This window comes from Bos javanicus, chromosome 7 (assembly GCF_032452875.1).
Source record: "Bos javanicus breed banteng chromosome 7, ARS-OSU_banteng_1.0, whole genome shotgun sequence".
In the NCBI taxonomy this organism is placed as follows: Eukaryota; Metazoa; Chordata; class Mammalia; order Artiodactyla; family Bovidae; genus Bos; species Bos javanicus.
This window is the reverse complement of record NC_083874.1, coordinates 101,457,027-101,474,418: the sequence shown is the minus strand read 5'-3', so window position 1 is coordinate 101,474,418 and position 17,392 is coordinate 101,457,027. Positions and strand designations below refer to the sequence as shown.

The window sequence follows — 17,392 nt, the reverse complement described above, 5'->3', positions numbered from 1 at the left end:
AAAATTTGTTCTAATTGCATGAGCTCGTTCAGGATTTATGGCCTCTTTTAGCTCACATCAGACTACAATCAGGGCCATAACATTTTCTAAAAATGTGATCTAGGAGAGAATTTCATCTAGTATTTGGCTTTCTCTCCATATTTCCTTTCCAAAGAGGATATCCAGGTCTGCATGTCAAATTCTGATGTATTTGCCAGACTCAGGATGTGGAAATATTTCAAAGAACCCACATAGCCAAGTGAAGCAATATGCAATTTAGAAGATAACAATGTACACATATAACCTACTCCCAAAGGCCACTGGAAATGGGAGCAAAGGAAGGCAGTAAGGAAATACCATCAGTCAGTCAGTTAGTTCAGTTCAGTCGCTCAGTTGTGTCAGACTCTGCGACCCCATGGCTTGAGGCACGCCAGGCCTCCCTGTCCATCACCAACTCCTGGAGTTTACTCAAACTTGTGTCCATTGAATCAGTGATACCATCCAACCATCTCATCCTCTGTCGTCCCCTTCTTCTCCTGCCTTCAATCTTTCCCAGCATTAGGGTCTCTTCCATTGAGTCAGTTCTTCTCATCACGTGGCCAAAGTATTGGAGTTTCAGCTTCAGCATCTGCCCTTCCAATGAACATTCAGGACTGATTTCCTTTAGGATGGACTGGTTTGATCTCTTTGCAGTCCAAGGGACTCCACTTATCCATGTTTAAGAAGTACTACAGACATGGATAATTAACCTGTCAAATAAAGAACTGACTTGCAAATGCAAGTCTGAATCTCCAGAGATTAGGCATTCCTAAATTATTGCCTGTATATATCACTGGAGAAAACTGTTAACTTTGTTTCTTTTTTTCTCCCAGTGGAATCATACTATACACAGTAAACAGCTTATTTCACATACTGTGGAAATTTCTACATTCTATTAAACAATTTTTCGTCAACAGTACTTTTCACTAGTGCTATGCTTCAGAATTACCCACTGGAGCTGATTTAAAATACAGGCACTCATGGTCAACCCTGGATCAGCTCTGCCTCTTACCCCATCAGTAGCTTTTTTTGAATCTACAGAGGCCGTTCCAGGCAAGCACATCTTTGCAAAATTTCACAGGTGAATGAGAGGTGATCCCGACAGCAGTCAACACTTTTAGTGGCTGACTATGTTCTATTATGTGAGCATCCTCAAGAGTTTAGTTAACTTGGATTATCTAGCTCTTTCAAATGTACAGGGTAAACAGTAAAAACAAGATTTCTTTTAAAACAAATTTATAAAACCTTTTGAAGGCAAAAATCAGTTGACCCTTTAGAATTGTTTTATTAAATCAGATCACTGATTTAATCACTGAGATCACTGGAATGCTATATTACATCAGACAAAATTAGCTGTATCACCTAAATTCATTTTAGGGCACAGGTCTGAAGCAAGCATACAAATGGGGCCCCTGGTGATTCACGTCTGCAACAGAGTCAGTTTTCTAATAATCCTACTGCTTTCAAGCCATTTTCAATATTGAGAAAAATAGGCATAAGGTTCAAGAAATAATAATGTATAAAAGTTGTCATAATTAAAATTCCTGGCCCTTAATATCATTCCCATAAACATTTGCTTTCCAAAAAAAAATAAAGATTATATTTCAAGAACTATTCATAGGAACTGAAGATAATGCAAAAATGGTAATTTAAGTGTAGGATATGATCAGCTTTAATGTTCATAATCTTGCAGTTGGGCGAGAAAGGTTCAGATAATTGTAAAGCTCACAGCAGCGGAGTCCATTTGGCAGCTTGCTGAAGACCCACAGCAATGGCATATTACATTATCTCCTGCCAGCTTCCCACAAACCATAAAGCAATTCTACACTAAAATAAAGACCTCTGCTTGAACATTTTTAATCAGAAAGTTTAATAGAAAAGTTGTCGTTAGCTCTCGCTAGCTTGGACCATGATGTACAATTCAGAAAGAATCCTTAACATGTTTTATGAGGACTTTAAGCGACTGTTGCCAAATTAACCAAGAAATAAGACACCTGAGAGGGCCTATAAATCGAGTGCAAATTTCAAGTGAAACAATCCTTACTGCCGAATAAAGGAATTTCAGCACCAAAAAGAATTAAACTTCTAGATGATATACCTTTTAAAAGGAAACTTTCCGGTATATGCCAGAACCAACTAAACAATCAATAAATAGACTTTATCAGTCAGGCTATGCAAGATAAAACAGCATAAGCTTCATTAAGCCCTGTTTTTGTAATGTCATCTCTATAACATCCCCCTATTAATTTCCCAGAAAAGCAAACCCACAGTCCCCTTATTGCCTTTCCAGAATCCTCCAGCAGTCTCTGACACCTCGCCATGATTCCAACAATACAACCTCCAACATCCAGTCTGAGCTCTCACTGGCTGCCCTTCTCACCTACTAACCACACCCACTAACCCTGACTGAAGGCTTACCCTGCGGGCTTCACTGGTAGCTTGCCAGTCCAGGTTCGATGCACAATACTGGATGCTTGGGGCTACAGCACTGGGACGACCCAGAGGGATGGTATGGGGAGGGAGGAGGGAGGAGGGTCCAGGATGGGGAACACATGTATACCTGTGGCGGATTCATTTTGATATTTGGCAAAACTAATACAATTATATAAAGTTTAAAAATAAAATAAAAATAAATAAATAACACAGCCAAAAACAAAACAAAACAAAACAAACAAACAAAAAAAAATAGAATCTCCTTGTAATGCAGAAGACCTGGGTTCGATCACTGGGTCGGGAAGATCCCCCAGAGATGGGAATGGCAACCCACTCCAGTGTTCTTGAAATCCTATGGACAGAGGAGCCTGGTGGGCAACAGTCCAGTTTAGTTCAGTTTAGAGCTCAGTCGTGTCCTACTCTTTGCAACCCCATGGACCACAGCATGCCAGGCCTCCCTGTCCATCACCAACTCCCAGAGTTTACTCAAACTCAAGTCCATTGAGTCGGTGATACCATCCAGCCATCTCATCCTCTGTCGTCCCCTTCTCCTCCTACCTTCAATCTTTCCCAGCATCAGGGTCTTTTCCAATGAGTCAGTTCTTCACATCAGGTGGCCAAAGTATTAGAGTTTCAGCTTCAGCATCAGTCCTTCCAATGAATATTCAGGACTGATTTCCTTTAGGATGGACTGGTTGGATCTCCTTGCAGTCCAAGGGACTCTCAAGAATCTTCTCCAACAGTGCAGTTCCAAAGCATCAATTTTTCGGCACTCCAACTTTCTATATAGTCCAACTCTCACATCCATGGAGTCGCAAAGAGTAGGACACAACTGAGTGATCAACACTTTCACTTTCTACCTTGTGCATGGCTCACTTATGGTTCACAATGGCCTTGTGAGTCTGGTCCTTCCTCCCTTAACAGATGAGGCTGAAGGAAAGAGAAGCTGAGTGACTGCCCATGGCCGTGCAGCCTGCAAGAGGTGAGGCTCACGTGTGAGCCCAATATGCTCCAAAAATTAAGCGCTCATATGGTTGGCAGCTAGAACATTCTCCTCCCTCTGCAGATCCAAACAGACCATCTTCCCAGATCCAGATCAAACCTTGCCATTTCTCTCATGAGATTTTTTTTTTTTTCTGACTGAAATAGTTCACATTGGTCTTTTCAGAGCCGGCCACTGAATTTGTCCCCACTGCAATAGCTGAAATGGCTACTTCGAACAACTGTCAAAATGCCAAGAAGCTGCAGACACTGAAGGACGTTTTATACAGCAAACCTGATTCAACCCTGGGCTTTAAGAATTGGCCATTTTCTGGGGAGTGAGGAGGGGTGGCATTTTGACACTATGGCATTAAAACAGCTTTGTCAACCTGTCAGTTACTTTTTGGAGACCTCCAGATGCATCAATTGAAGACATTTCTAACTCTCAGTTTCATAAAATATAATGAAATGGGTCCTACTCTTCCTAATTTTTTTTTTATTACCTGACAAAACTCTGGAGGTTTGGGGGTTGTCATGTTGGAAATGTGGGTATTTGGAGCAGATGATAGAAGACATTCGAGAAATACAGAGCTGAGACAGAGTATATAGCAACAGTTTCTTGTTCATGATGAGCAGCAAGCGAATGAGATTTTATCTAGTCATCACAGACCGCCAGTACACTGCATCTTATTTGTGCTATTTCAGCTCTCTCCAAGTGGCCTGCACTAAGAAATGAGAATAGCCTCCAAGGGTGCCTGCTGGAAGGTACCCGATGGTCGTGTGGAAGACAGAGACTAAATTATTCATGTTGGAGACAACCCTAGGTGAAGAGAGAAGGGAGGGCATGTGTAGTCAACTAATTGGGAGCAGAAAGGTGACAGAGTAATTGCATGGGGACAGACACTCACACACACACCCTTCTATTCAATATTTATGGCTGTCAAGGCCATAAGATACGGGTAAATGAGCACTGTATCCTGCCAGACCTTGGTCTCTACAGTCACACTATGTAGCTGACCCATAAACACGATCAAAATTAGACTGTGCCCACAGTTTTTGAAGTACCCCAATATCACCTTAACATGTGCTTTGTTTAAGAAAGCTCACGTTTGGAAATACCCGAATCTAACTGTACAATTCTGCTGTGTTCTGCATTCAACAGAAAAGCCCAAGAAAACGAAAAGCAATGCATCATTAGATGAATTTTTGTCTATTTCTAAATTCGATGCTTCTATCTCATTTGTATAGTGCAATTTGATAGATAGGGACCTGCCATCATTCACTAAGGAAAAGATACATTTATTTACTGGTCATCCATGTGAGGGAAAGCAAGTGGATGAAGATGACAGTCAAATTTCTTGGCTGAGTGGGCTGCTGTCAGAGCCAATTCTTCTGAGTGTCTATAAAACACCTTTTAGACAGCATCACAGTTCAGTGGTCAAATGTAGATTTTCTCATACCCTCGCCTGTTCCAATTCTGTGGCTCTTTATTAAAAAGCAAAAACAAAAGTAATGTTCTAGAGGAAGCTATGATTTTCTTAAAAATATAAAAATTATACTTATCTTCATTAGAGTATTTTCTCAAACATCTACTTTTATTCATATTTAGTAACTCAACGCCAACATATAAACACATCAAGCATGTTGGATAGGCTTGTATGTACATATTACAGACATATGCACATAAAATTCCATGACAACTGTAATGGTATCCTCTCAAAATTAAGATATATGTTTATTTACATGTTACATAATTAGTTGCATAAGCATAAAGCCAGAATTAAAAATTACTCAAATGTAATTTGGGGTTTTACCACTATCAGAAGAGTTTGTTTTAGTCCTCATAAACAGTCTGCCTTTTGGGAATTTCTTCAGAAATTTAAAAAGCAAGGGAGAAAGTCCTTTTCCTATGTTGTAACATTTGTATTCTTGTCTCCTAGAATCCTGCCACGTTGTGATTTCCTTGAATTTGTAACATACCACATCCCCAGGGCTAGCCCAATAACTGGCACATAATAGGATTTTTAAAAATTTGCTGATTTATGAACAAGTGGTTTTTCTTAAAAAAACAATTATTCCCTTATATTCAAACAATTACAATTTAAGACAAAAGAGTAAACTGTCTACTATTCAATATATTGCCTTAGAAAATGTGCAAACAGAACACTTTTTTTAGTACCCACTCATGTAATAGGCAAGCAGCTTCTGAGTCCTTACCATGCCTGCTGGCTTTTAATTTTTTTTTAATTTATTTTTAAATTGGACTATAATTGCTTTATAATTAGGTGCTAGTTTCTGCTGTACAACATGAATCAGCTATATGTATACATATAAACCCTCCCTCTTGAGGCTCCCTCGCACACTCCTCCCCCTATCCCACCCCTCTAGGTCATCGCAGAGCACTGGGTTGGGCTCCCTGTGTTACACGGCAGCTCCCCGCTGGCTGGCTGTTTTACACATGGTCATGTATATATGTCAAGGCTGCTCTCCCAGCTTGTCCCACCCTCTCCTTCCCCTACTGTGTCCACAAGTCCATTATCTATGTTGGTGTCTCTATTCCTGCCCTGTAGCATTCAAACATTTTTACAGCACAATGAAAACAAAATATAATATATATATATATATAAATATAAAAATTTTAATACAAAATATTATTTCATATTAAAATATTTTAAATATATAAAAATAAAATATAAATATATTAAATATATAAATATAAAATATTTTTAAGTGTCTTAAATGAACAAAGTTTTACAGGTCTTTGCAAATCTTCATTTTTAACCACATTTAATCTTATGATAAGGTGCCCTGAGACCCAGAATTTCAGACAACCCACAAAAAGGCCAAAGTTTCATTCATGGAAAAGCCTTGGTTACCTCACAAGTATTACCTTTCACTTTGGGAATTAGGATACATTATGTTTAATTACCCTTCCAACATATAAGCCCTTTTCCTTCTGCAAATCTTTACATCTTCATGTGTATTGGGTTTTATTTTGTAAGACAGTTTGCAGTTTACCTTTCTTGCAGAACTGCCCAGACTCTTCCCAGTAAGGAATTACGGAATACTTGTTTCTCGTGTGAGGAAGATAGCAATGCGCTTCTGCTGTATTTCAGCTTCTTCTATGCATTTGCTAACTTCTCCCCTCTAGTCCCTATGTCATCATCCCCACACCTACATCTGTTACGATTTGAATGGCATTCAGGTAAGCAGCACACACACAGTAAAAAGCTTGGGCATGTTCCTTAAGCTCTCTGACCTCTTGCTTCTTCCGTAAAATAGCTTAAATATGCTTAGTTTTCAGTATCTTAGTGTCTGGCAAGTCCTCAGTAAACGATGGCTGGTGGTGGGTTGACTCTAAGAACAAGTATTCCTTTAATAGGACCACTACTGTCCTAGGACCTGATTAAACCACAGACACAGATGTTCCTATTTCCGTTTCTCTGTAAAAACAGAACAACTAACAGTGTCATCCTAAGAATTAATGAGATTACACATGCAAATATATAAAGAATTGGTACTTCTCTTTGGTTTTTGGTTTTCCAGTTCTATTTTGCCTACACCTAAACTTCTGTGGTTGCTGAATTATGTAAACAATGGCAACCAAAAATCTCCTGGGGGTGGTAAATTAAAGGATTAACACTGAAGATAATCATGTTTTGAACAGGTGACAAAATGATTAGTCTTCATGCAGTCCTCCCAGCAATAAAGAAGAAATACTGAAGATATTGCGTTGGCCAAAAAGTTCATTTGGGGTTTTCATTAACACCTGATGGAAAAACCCGAAAGAACTTTCTGGCCAACCTTGTAGTTATAATTCTTATAAGATCCTTCAAGTTGCCTAAGAAAAATGGACAAACATTTAATACCCTGGTTCTAATATGGCCCTTTATGTGTTTCCTGTGAATATTTTTCTTGACTGAATATACTGACTTGTACTTTCAACTTTAAGTTACGTGAAAGTAAACACATTTCTACTAGGAGCGCAATCACACATTCCAGGATATATATTTATAGGCCTTCGAGTCACCAGCTCTGACATCATTTACCGCTACCTCCAGAAACAAACCAGGAACCTGTTAATGTGAGACCCATAGTACTGCTCTGAAACACGACTCACATATTTACACAGGTGTGTAGAGTGGCCTTCTCTTCAAAAACAGGAGCAATCAAGTCTACCCCAAACTCGGACAAAGAAAATACAAAATTAGTAAAGAAAAACTTCAGGTACAGTTTCTTTTTATTAGCAAACATTATTTTCTCCTAGGCTGTCAAATATGTGGATATGATTGAAGAAAGCTTTACTGTTAGTACTTTAATTATGAATTTATATCCTAAACCACTTTTAGTGTTACTCAAAGCATGACAATTCGAAACTTAAGAATTACTTTTGTCCCTTTTAAAGTTCAGGATCTAGAAGCACCAACTTTCTAACTTTCTTCCTAATAATATTCAATGATTACACAAAGGAATGTCAGTCAGGCAATGCTCAGCTTTCCAAGGTCTGACTTATTTCTAGGAATTAACTATGGAGCAAGTTTTGTTTAGAGAGTGTTGGTACAGGCTGTATTTTCTGTTGTGACTGCCACCAAAATATGTGAAAAAAACCTGATGCACATTGTTCTGGATTTGAAGATCTGTAATATATTTTTCTGTGAAGAACGCCTCATGAAAGTTCATCCTCCGATGGCCCCAAGGCTACTATACACGTTTTGTGATTCACATAATCGCCATTTCAGACAGCCCAGTTGGAGGTTAGTCTCAAGGCACCAAAGTACAAACTCTCATTACCAGCACTTTCTCTTCGAAATCAACTTTTCAAAACAGAAAAGTAAGGCAAGGGGAGCAAATCCATGAATAATTTGCCAATCACACATCTTTCCCAAACAGTTGAAAGTCTGTCATAAAGCATGTTTAAATTAAAACTACCCAGATGAAAACAGATGGTGCTCTGTCACATTTCCCGTCTGATTGAAAGGCTCAGCTGGGGAAGGAGCTGTCATTTAAGTGTCCTCTGACTCTATAGACGGCAGAGTCTGTCCTCCTCCTCTCCCTCCCTCCTGCTCTTCCTTCTCTTATTCTCTACTTCTTCCATGCCTTCCTACCCATCCACCTGTCAGACAGGTAAAATCTTACATCCCCCAGTGCTGATCTAAGTGCAGTCGATTTATAGCATGAACCAGCAGGTAAACAGAGGGTCCACTGAGTGGAGCGGAATGAGGCATCCAGCCACAGACAGAAAGCCAGTCCTCTATAAATGGGCCACATGGTGCTTGCGGCCACTGACATCTGCATGCAGCCCCTTAACTACCATTCCTCACGAGTCTCTCCAGATACAGTTAGTAAGCTTGTCTCTCAGTGGCTCACTAGTAGTATTCCTGCATTAGGCATTATCAATGTGTTTCAGAAACTGACAGTAGAAGATTAACGTGCTCATAACCATCAAAGAGAACCTTTCACTGATCTCAAATAGCTGCCTTTCCTTCCATGGCCCACCCCTCTGCACCATCCAATTAATACTTACTCACGAAGGCTTCCTCATCCATTGGCAAACGCACTGACATGCAGAAGTACGTATCAGACTGTGAAGAAAGAAAGACACAAAATTCAAATTAAACTGCTGCTAACGACGAAGAAATAACTTGTAAAAGCGTGGGCTCTGTGACTGAAAAAGGACTACTGGTCCATCTGAGGTGAGGTTACCTGTCAAATGTTGGGTGCCAGGTGAATGCAAGGGCTAAGTCTAGAACTTACGTACTCGAAACATTTTTCTATGACTCTCTTCTAAATGCTTATTTAGAAAATTCCATGTATAATCTGATTTGTAAAATGATGCTGAATCCTATTTGTTAAAATAAATTTGAGTAATATTTCTAGTACTGTCACAGTTAAAAGGCAACATTTTAAACACTCTACAGAAATAGTAAAATATTTCAATGCATTTGATTTTAAAATGTAGGAGTTAGTTTTGACCATCTTTGCTATATGCATAATTAAATATTTAATTTCCAGAATTACTTTATTAAATTATTAATTTAACAGAATTAAAATATTAATTTCAAAGACATAGTGAATAAAGGGTGGTTTTAATACATATATTTGGTTGTTCTCTCTTTAAAATTTTTATGTAGAGCACTGAAGAAATCAACGTTAATTAAAGTTATTCTTTCTTTTCCAGTTTTCAGTCTCTTATCTAAGTTGCTATTTTCCACTATTAAGTATACTGACAATAAGATTTTATTGATAAAAACTGCAAAGTAAGGATAATGGGGATCTGTTGATATGTGCATTCACTTTCTTAGTGAAAATCCATATGCAGTGAAGTATGTGCTGTGATTGGTAATATACCCAATACAAATAGAGACTGAACCCATTTAATAACTCATACTTTATGGATTATTACTGCACAGTGGTGGAATCAAGAGACTCCACAAACATGGACACAGATCATCTGAGTTTCTTTAAACCTACTGGTCAGTGCCACAACTGTGAAATTTGAACCTCTTTTTTCATCTCTGCCTTGCAAGGAGATTCAAATACACATCAAAGAAATATCTTAAAATTATAAAAATTACATAAATATGATTCAGTCTTTATCATTACTTTTGTATACACTATTTCTTCTAGTTGAACAATCTGTTTCATTTCTTAACGGGCTTTATAATTACTTAGGTTCACTTTTATTTTGGTTAGAAGGAAACAGGCTGGGAGATGTTGAAGGTTGCACAGCAAGAAGGTTAAGCCACATAAATGCTGGAGATGTAGCTTCTGTATCCAGAACTTAAGAAATATACTAGCAAAATATTAATAATGCTTATAGATCTTACAATCACGTACAAGATTACTCGTGAATATTTTCCTATCTTTGAATTTCTAATGTTACAAAACAGACCTATTCTGTTCTAACAGAAATAGTAATAAATTCAAGATTCCCTTCTATTTGATCATCCTGAGCTACGAGTATTTCAGGACTGAAAGATATTAGTGGCTACTATCATTGCTGTTGGGCTTTCCTGGTGGCTCGGATGGTAATGAATCTGCCCACAATGCGGGAGACCTGGGTTTGATTCCTGGGTTGGGAAGATCCCCTGGAGAAGAGAATGGCAACCCACTACAGTATTCTTGCCTGGAGAATTCCATGGACAGAGGAGCCTGGCAGGCTACAGTCCACGGGATTTCAAAGAGTAGGACACGACTGAGCAACTAACACACACACATAGCTGCTGCTGCTACTATTTCCAGCCAATAGTTACTGAATTCTTATTATGTGCCAGGCATGGTTCTCAATGTTTTATGTGTATTATACCATTTAATAACAAAAACAGTCCAATATGATAGGTGTGTGTCTGTGCTCAGTTGTTTCTGGCTCTGTGCGACCCCCATGGACTGTAGCCCGCCAGAGCTCCTCTGTCCATGGGATTTTTCCAAGCAAGAATACTGAAGTGGGTTGCAATTTCCTCCTCCACGGAATCTTCCCGACCCAGGGATCAAACCCAGGTCCGCTGCGTTGGCAGGTGGATTCTTTACCCTGAGTGCCACCTGGGAAGCCCTAATACGATACAGAGATACTCCTTTAAAGATAGTAGGAGTAGTAACTAGCATCTGTTGACAGCTTTATGAGCAAGCACCGCTCGAAGCACTTTACATGTACTGTATAACTCCTTCGATCCTTAAAACATTCCCACGATACAAGTACCACTATTATCTTCATTTAACAGATGAGGCAGACCAAGGTCTAGGTAACTCCCAATCACTCTAGCCAAGACCTAGCAGTGTGCAGATGGGCTCCTGAACCCCTCTTAGTGCAGTCACTTTAGAAGGCTGGCAACTGTGAATCCTTCCTCTGCCTCTGTGCATTGTAAATCTTCCACCCAGAACTGTCTTCTCACATCAAGGAGATAGTTCTGCCCTAGTTCTCGGCCACTGGCTGCCTTACTCTAATTTACATCACTGCCTCCTGTCATAATGATCGGACCAGTTTGCTTTTCCTCTGGAGAAGTGCCAATCAACAAATTCAGATGGCCTAGTCTCCTGGACTAACCACCTCAGCCCCCTCAGGGCCTTTCCTTTTCATTTCAGCGAAGGCGAACTCAACTCACGCTGGACCTCCTTCCTTATTTCCAAGTTTTTTACTGAAAAACAAAGCAAAACTACCTTCCTACTTTAACCAGTGACCATGTACATTAACAAGTGAAGAGCTGGGATCTGAATACAAGCAGAGTGCCTTAGGCACTACAGGTCACTCAAAGCCATACGAACAATCAATGACTTAGAAGCGAATGCCAATCAAAAGTAAATTTAAAATCACTAAGTAAACACTTATAACAAGAAAGGAACCAAAGGTTCCAATGAAAAGCAAACCAAAGAGAAGTTCTTTTAAATTTGAACTTCTAATTTGGGGGTTTTATTTTACCTTTGATTTTATCATAAGCCACCCTCAAGCTGTTTTTGGAATAGACAAGTTACAGGCGTAGACATGTATGTCAAATTCAGCAAGTTGGTTCTTTCGATTAAAAACAAAAAACTAAAAAACAAACTAATTAGATGTAACTAATAATGGTTCAGTCAGTTCAGTTCAGTACAGTCGCTCAGTCGTGTCCGACTCTTTGTGACCCCATGGACTGCAGCACACCAGGCCTCACTGTCCATCACCAACTCCCAGACTTTAGTCAAACCCATGTCCATTGAGTCAGTGATGCCATCCAACCATCTCATCCTCTGTTGTCCCCTTCTCCTCCCACCTTCAGTCTTTCCCAGCATCAGGGTCTTTCCAAATGAGTCAGTTCTTCGCATCAGGCGGTCAAAGTATTGGAGTTTCAGCTTCAGCATCAGTCCTTCCAATGAATATTCAGGACTGATTTCCTTTAGGATGGACTGATACAGAATAAACAGAACTACTATTTATACTCAGAATGGATGAGAACCACATGTAATTCTTGCTCTTATCATCCTTATCATCAGCTGCATAATTTTAAATGACAGAATAGCTCGAGAATGTCTTTCTTATATAGATTTTTATTTCTTGCTTATAACTTCCCTAATAATAAGAATGTGTTCAGATTTCAAATGTTTCTTTTCTATTGTGTTAAAGCCAGGTTTTTTTTTTAAAAAGAGAGAAAAGATGACAAAGGTCCTCCACAGAATAAACAGTACCCTACAAAATTATTTTTGGAGAGTCTATAGTAGACACTGTGTCAATGGTCTACCATGCACCATCATATGCCCCATTTTCAAGATAAAGAATAATTCTGTTAGAAAAAAGGTAAGACTCTTCTTTTTTAAAAAATGAGCACATTAAAAATTACAATGTGTATCAGATCAATAATTAGCCTTCAGCTGAAAGCTCTGAAGATCACAGCTCAATAGAACAAAGAATAACAGAAAAGTAATTATTCTTTTCTCTGCAACTATAAAAAGTACCAGTGATTTTGTTCTGAAGTATTCTGGTGCCACAGTTTGGTTCCTAGAATTAAGTTGAAAGCTCAAGTTCTTTGAAGAAATGTTCCTAAGGGTCACTTACATAGTTCAGTGGGAGAAGCCAGATCTTCAAGGTCTGTCTCCCTTAGGGCGGCTGAGTAAAAAAGTAAGCACGCTTTTGTGTTACTTTATTTTCTTCTCACAATTATGCTGTGAGGAGGTTTAATAGGCACTGCATCTTTTTTATAGAAATGAAGACTTTCACAGAAAGGTTATAGATCCACATAAAGCCAAGTAATTAGGGTCAGAATTAGGATTAAAAATCTTCAAATCTATGTCTTCCAGATGATTAGAAATAACTATGCATCTTTCTTGTCAGTTGCTTGCCATGAAGTTTTAACCCTGTTAAACTGTGATTCTGGGGAGTCTTTCAACCTTCGTATCTCCGTTTTTCTATGAGACTAAGTCCTATATTTTCGGAGAAGGCAATGGCACCCAACTCCAGTACTCTTGCCTGGAAAATCCCATGGATGGAGGAGCCTGGTGGGCTGCTGTCTATGGTGTTGCACAGAGTCAGACACAACTGAAGTGACTTAGCAGCAGCAGTAGCAAGTCCTATATTTTAAATAAAATTTAAGACTCTTCTTAAATAAATGAGTAACTTTTTTATAAGATATGTAATTTGCTTAAGAATGGATTAGATAATGGCCTTTGCCAAACTATTATAAGCTTATTATAAGGGGATGAGAAAGATTATTTAGGTGATTACAAAATACTGTTTCATCAATATAGGTTAATTTCTATAGCAGGTCACCAAGAATGGATAGTACTTTAAATTCCAGGCTGTAAGTATTGAGTGGTCAGTTTAAGACCATACTGACATGTAATCACATGGTTAACTACAACCAACCCTCTGATGAGAAACTTTTTTTTTTTAAAGCAACCCTCGTGAGGCAACAATATTAAAAAAAAAAAAAACCTGTATTGATACATCTCTCAAAGAAACAAAATTATTATATCAGTGATACAAGTAACCAATTGTGATATTTTTCAGAATGAACACCAAAAACGATATTTAACAGTATTCTGATTAGGTAAATACGACCCCACAATCTCGATCATTCAACATTACAAAAAATTCAACTGATTTAAACATATGATCAGTACTTAGCATATGATACCTTGTAAAAGGTAGAACATTTATTGAGCCTTCTAACTTCACTCTATTAATAGAACCTTACATCATAATGATTTATCATGATAACATCACCAGATAGGCATTATAGACATTACTGTAAAGATGGAGGGAATTCTTGGTGGTCCAGTGGTTAGGACTCGGTACTTTCACTGCCAAGGGCCTGGGTTCGATCTACAGTAAGGAAACTAAGATCCCAAGAGACATGCAGCATGGCCAGCAAGTAAATAAATGAAGATGAGAAAACTGAAGTTCAAGAAGGTCACTTGCAATTAAAAAGCAATAATTCTTAAGAAACTTACGAAATAGAATTTGACCCCAGTTCGCTAAAGCACTTCTCTTTCCACTATAGAAAGAAGCTACCAAAAAGGTTGTTTTTCAAATCTCTCTAATGTTTGAAAAGGCAATGTCAGTTCTCAGACACAATGTCGTTGTTCATTTGATTCACGGGATAAGTAAAGAAATCAAAGAGATAAAATTTAAGAAGTTTTAGCCCAAGTCCTCTAAATTTTCAAGAGTACCTGCAAACATTTCATGAGAGCTAGTTGACGAACTGCGGCGAACTACAGCCGCAACTATTTAATTTTGTCATGATTTTGTTTCCGTAAGGTAAAGCAATTTGAAAACCGACACGTAATTCAGATCAATGTTTCTCTCCAACACTTTCTAACATTCTGGAGACACAAATACAGCACCTAACTGCCCATTATAATCGTTTTTTTCATTTTAACACACTGTCCTAGAAAGGATGCTTCTATAACTCAACCTAAACTGCCAGGGCAACCGTTCACAATTTTCCATACATCATCATCACGAGTCCTCTTTTTCTCTCTGTGGGAAGAACGCTGTATCTGCGCTCGGTGCCAGGGGACTATCTGTAAAATACTGCGGATTCAGACTGCTCACATAAGGCTCCGATGCACAAAAAGGGAGAAATAACGTGAGTGTACATAGCCATGCCTCCCCTTGCTATCTTTTATGGCACATCAGCCAAATCTGAATCGGGAGGGATATGATATTGCTGATGCCTCTTTACTGCTGCTGTTGGAAACTATCCAGGAAAAGCACATTTTCCTGACAAAAGACGGTAGTGTAGTAGAAATGAAAAAGAAGGAAAACACTTATTACTAAAGAACTCCCATTATATTCTATTATTACCCATCTTAAGCCAAGAAGTCTCATGTAGACGATAGAGATCAGTACACTTTGCTTATGACATTTAAGAACCAAATGTTCTTTATTTTGATTTAGTCATTTGTGAGACAGAGATGCAGTGAATTCTACAGAACAAGTAGTTAATAAAATTGACTCCTTATGTAAATTAATATGGGACAGACAAAACCACCTGTATACTATTGCACATGAAAACTATTCACATAAAATCAGTAATTTTTGTTTTGGGAAACCAGAGGTACCATTCAGATTCGAGTGTTGAGCACAATCATTTGATCCTGTTTGGATAATATCCTCACATGCCTTTTATTGTTCAGGCTTAAAGAATCCCTGCAGACTACCTTTCTAAAGGAGACTATGCATTGTGATGATACAAACAGATGTAGAAACAGACAACAAGACCGAGCTTTACCTGAATATGGCCCTTCTGCTTGTATCTGTGGCTATTTGCAAGTTGGTTGTTCTCTGTTAGTGGGCCTTAGAAATGTTATACTGTGAACTAGGTGTCTGGTAACTTTCCTCAGGTATCCTTTGAAACGATAACCAAAGCAGGGCAACCATCTCATGGTGGCAACAGTGACTCTCTGCCTTAGAGTGATTACTCACAGAGTAGGTAGTATCCCTCCTAACTCAGACCATGCACAGTTTAAATCTGATTGAGATAAGCCACATAGGACCCATTAAGCCCTACATTCTTACATAGTACCTATTAGCGTTCAAATAGCTTGAATTCTGCAAAGTAGTAGAGAAAACCTCAGGGGCTGACACCAGAGCTGCCAGACCAAGAAGAGTAAAGTACAGAAAGTGATCAGGCCTGTTAGACAAGAATTTTAGTTACGAGAGAAAGAGAAAGCAATTGGAAAATACTTTTCAAAGCCTCTTTTTAATTGATCCAGACAGATAATAGAATCAAACTGCTATTTTCTAAAGCAATTTTAATTACATGCAAAGTAAGTTTATACTGACTCAGTGGTGTTTGTACTTTCAACGTTTTCCTAGAATAAAAGAAAGCTCGGGCAAAAGAAAAGTGGGCAAAGCAAGTATAATTTTTCTGGTGTCAAAAATTCAGGCTTAAAAAAATCTACCTCTCTGACATCAGAATTTAAAGACACTTAATTACAGATAAAATCCCTTAAACTCTCACTTTTGAATGCAGGCTATTCTAATTTTCCTTTTCCTAATGTCTTTCTCTTACCATATAAATAAGATATATGTTCTCTACTTATTAGGCTCTGGCAGAATAACCAGAGTTTATGTTAAAACACTCCCAAATGACTAAAAAGAGACTGCTTTCCAAAATTCTCTACTTTGTTACTTACCATCTAAGCTATGCTCCATCCTCACCATCTTTTTGGATGTTTGTCTCAACCTACAACACAATCTTGTTGTAAAGGGCTTCTCTGGTGGCTCTGCTGGTGAAGAATCCGCCTGCAGTGCAGGAGACCTGGGTTCGATCTCTGGGTCGGGAAGATCCCCTGGAGAAGGGAAAGGCTCCCCATTCCAGTAATCTGGACTGGAGAATTCCATGGACTGTATGGTCCATGGGGTTGCAAAGAGTCAGACACGACTGAGAGACTTTCAATTTCACAACAATTTACAACACAATCTTGTAATAATGTCTGCTAGCATCCTAAGTGGAGAAGGCAATGGCAACCCACTCCAGTGTTCTTGCCTGGAGAATCCCAGGGACGGCAGAGCCTGGTGGGCTGCCGTCTATGGGGTTGCACAGAGTCAGACACGACTGACGTGACTTAGCAGCAGCATCCTAAGTATTTAGAATAACACCTGGCACATACTGGAAGCTTTATAAATAAATATTGGTTGAATTCTGTATGTACCTTCCTCTTTGACTGGCTGGCAATAAACTCACAAAGAAAGGCTGAACTGAAACCTATATTACAGATGCCACCTAATTAGGGTTTTATACAGCATCACTTTTTCTTATGAATTTTATCCTTCAGTTGATTCATCCCAGAATCCCATTTGCATTTTTAAACTATAATCACACTGGGCTGACGATGACAAGATTCTCAATGCCAAGTAGTTCCAATGGAAGCTTCTTTCCTGGCAAGAGCTTTTCTGTGGGAATTACAAATCTGTGCAAGCAAACGAGGAAGGAAAAAAAAAATATTTTGGTGAGGGAACATCTGTCTTGGAGCGCTCACACGCTTTCAT

General features: G+C 38.7%; 1 protein-coding gene across 12 annotated transcripts in view; it reads right to left on the bottom strand.

Moving 5' to 3' along the window:
- Nucleotides 1-17,392, bottom strand: part of PAM (peptidylglycine alpha-amidating monooxygenase) — a 325,194-nt gene that overhangs the window by 127,841 nt on the left and 179,961 nt on the right. For all 12 annotated transcript variants that reach the window (XM_061424504.1, XM_061424505.1, XM_061424506.1 and 9 more), the window contains exon 5: nt 8,957-9,014. In XM_061424504.1, coding sequence (XP_061280488.1) covers nt 8,957-9,014 — 58 coding nt within the window. The remainder of the gene's footprint in view (nt 1-8,956; nt 9,015-17,392) is intronic.